General features: G+C 32.7%; 1 protein-coding gene across 5 annotated transcripts in view; it reads right to left on the reverse strand.

Moving 5' to 3' along the window:
* Positions 1-3,016, reverse strand: part of LOC108687365 (rho-related BTB domain-containing protein 1) — a 25,344-nt gene that overhangs the window by 8,459 nt on the left and 13,869 nt on the right. For all 5 annotated transcript variants that reach the window (XM_018193078.1, XM_018193075.1, XM_018193077.1 and 2 more), the window contains exons 2-4: positions 1,230-1,601; positions 573-676; positions 314-511 (exon numbers count right to left, since the gene is read on the reverse strand). In XM_018193078.1, coding sequence (XP_018048567.1) covers positions 314-511; positions 573-676; positions 1,230-1,409 — 482 coding nt within the window. In that variant the 5' untranslated portion in view covers positions 1,410-1,601. The remainder of the gene's footprint in view (positions 1-313; positions 512-572; positions 677-1,229; positions 1,602-3,016) is intronic.

The raw sequence follows: 3,016 nt of genomic DNA on the forward strand, positions 1-3,016 counted from the left end.
AAATTTATTTTATGAAAATAAATTAACAAATAAGTGAAAAAATTAATCTAAGATAAAAAATAAATGGCGTTCTCTTTTATTAAAGGATCAATTTATGTAATATTTTATATTATAAGTGTTCAAAGAAATAAAAATAATAAAATTTCAAAATTTTAAAAAGTTGAAAAAAATTTGAATTCCAAAATTTTTAAAAAATTAATACTTTCTGAGTTTTCGAAATTTGATTTCATTGGAATGTTTTTTGTTAAATTCTTTTAATTTCTCTAATTTTTATATTATTTTGTAAGTTAATTTCTTACAAAAAGTAATTTACCTTACAAAGGGACTGCGGTCGCGAAAGTAACTGAGATAAGTTTCGTCCCGATACATATATCGCAGATCGTTTTTGCATCCGACCAATAGGACCGGTGTCTGCGGGCAGAACCTCCTTATCTCGGGATACCACATCACCTTGCAGTTTCGCAAGGAAACGGGGTTGGTTATGGAGAAACATAGTAACACGACGTCAGACCTAGTAAAATCTTTTCAATTAATATCAATCGTGTAAATATTTCATTCGGCGATAATCTTACCTGCCGTATGCGAAACGTCGATCCTTCTCGTGATCGCCAAATGTGTCCCAGAGACGTAGCGACACGTTTACATTGTCTACTATCTCCCAAGATCGCTCCAATACCTGACACGTATCAAACTATGTTATTTAATACTACATATTTTTAGGAAAATTAATAATAATAGTAATAGCATTTAACTTGATAATAATGAGCATGCTTTTGTCTTAACGAAAATCTGAACAGAAAGAATTAAATTCATTTCTGAATTTTCTTTCGTTGTTCACTTCATAATTATGATCTCATTTAACATTAAATTTTAAATTTATACAGCCAATTAATTTTATAATTTATACTTCCAATTACTGATTATTATACATGGAATAGATTTATTTAGATTTCTTAAAATTTAGCTGTACATTTAAAAATAATAGGACACTCAAACTAGTTGCCAAAATGTCAAGACTTTCTGCTACATTACTCATTCTACATAATTATTTTTACTAACAAAATTATTTTTAAATCTGTATCTATATAGATATAGCTAAATTTTTAGATACCTCAACTAAGCCATTTTTTCCATGCACATATTGTGATTTAATTTCAATCAATAATTGCATCAAATGTGTTTTCAAGTGAAAAGGAACACAGGAAGAAATCAGATATAGGCAGACTTACATCCTTGTAGATCCGATATTGGTCAATAGCCCAGACCGTGGGCACGTGAGTAGTCAAGAGTTGTGACAGTGACACGTGCTTATTGCAGGCTCTGGCGCAGATCAGTCTGGTCTTTCCGACTGCCGTGTCACCCACGACCACGCACTTGACCAGTTCCTGGTGCGGTTGCTCATTGTCCATCACCGGCAGTCTCCCCTGCTCATATAATATGCCCTCTCACCTGCCAGATCGCTTGAGTTCTCGATCGCTGTCTCCGTCACAGATGATGCTACCGTTGTCGTTTCCGTAGCCGCCAAATGCGTGCACCACATTCGATAACCGGGCCGAAACACGACGTCCTCGACTTTGCCGTTGATAAGATAAGCGCTAAAACTAAGTACATGGAAACGATCCATCAGCTCTTATATAAAAAGAATGGTTTTGTTGAAATATCTAAAAATTTAACTAAATACATTCGCGTCGTCGCGCACTCCTTTACAAAAATTTAATACTGTCAATTTATTACTGAAAGATAGTAAGTAATTATTTATTTCAAGTATTAAAAACACTATTGTGCAATACTTTTAGTACTCCATAAATATAGTAACTAATTAACTAAAAGAAACTAATTACTTTATAGAAACCGCAAATAAGATCAGCGCGGATATTAGTGCGCGAATTAAATTTTATTACAACTACAGAATCACTGTTATAATTTCGCACGCAAAAGTAATTTTCTAGTTGTAATAAAATTGAACTTGCACACAAATATCCGCGCTAACTCTCATTGACGATTTTTATTTCATTTTTATCAGATTTAATCTTAGAGCTGTTATATATTTTATTTTTAGTTATCTAATTTATTTATTAATTAATGTCTTTCAATAATAAATTGACTTATATCAAATTGATCAGTATTAGATTTCTGTAAGAGAGTGTTCGATGAACGCGATATCCACTTTACACCTTTTTTCCACTCTTGAGAGTACGTGATTCTCGATAATGTCTCAATATCTTATAATGTATCTAGAACCATACTCGCTCTTCGAAAGCGAAGTCACAATAAAGCTTTTAAGTGGACACTTAGCCTTAGTGCAAGGACACGTAGATGTTATATCGTTTCGATAGTTGTTCGTTGCATAATGTCGTGGCTTTAAGTATATAAATATGCACACATTAAATAATCTGTTGCCTTTCATATGTGAATTATTTAACGATTTATAGCTACCTCGGTACAGGGTCTATTCAATTTTTGACGCCAAGTATGAACTGTTTACATACATAGTAAATTACAATTATGAATAAAATTTAATTAATTACCTACATAAAAAATAATCATAAATGTATGTCTTAATATTCGATTAATCGGAGCATATAACTCCGTGTGACCGAGGACATCTCCTCAAACTTGACATCTTCGACGTCTTGGATACAATCGAAGATGCGGAAAATGGAGAGGGAAATCATATTCGTGCCGAAAATAATCTACGACTGAATGTCATAATTTATCACATCAAACTAAAACGATAATTTGACAAATTGCGAAGATGGCATGATTGCACATAGTATTCGCAAAAAACATAATCGTGTTAAACGTATTACTAGGTGTATATTAGGCACGTCGAAAGGAGATAAGAATCTGAAATGTTCAGTCTCCAAATATGTGCACTCATGTCCATTGCATATATGTGTGAGCGTGATTTGAAAAAGATTTTCTTCTATATTTAGAACCGAAGCTTCGAGATCTCAACCTTGATTTCCATCGCCTTAACCCTGAACGAGTGTGTGTGTATATATATATATATATA

The sequence above is a fragment of the Atta colombica genome, unplaced genomic scaffold, assembly GCF_001594045.1.
Source record: "Atta colombica isolate Treedump-2 unplaced genomic scaffold, Acol1.0 scaffold205, whole genome shotgun sequence".
Lineage (NCBI taxonomy): Eukaryota > Metazoa > Arthropoda > Insecta > Hymenoptera > Formicidae > Atta > Atta colombica.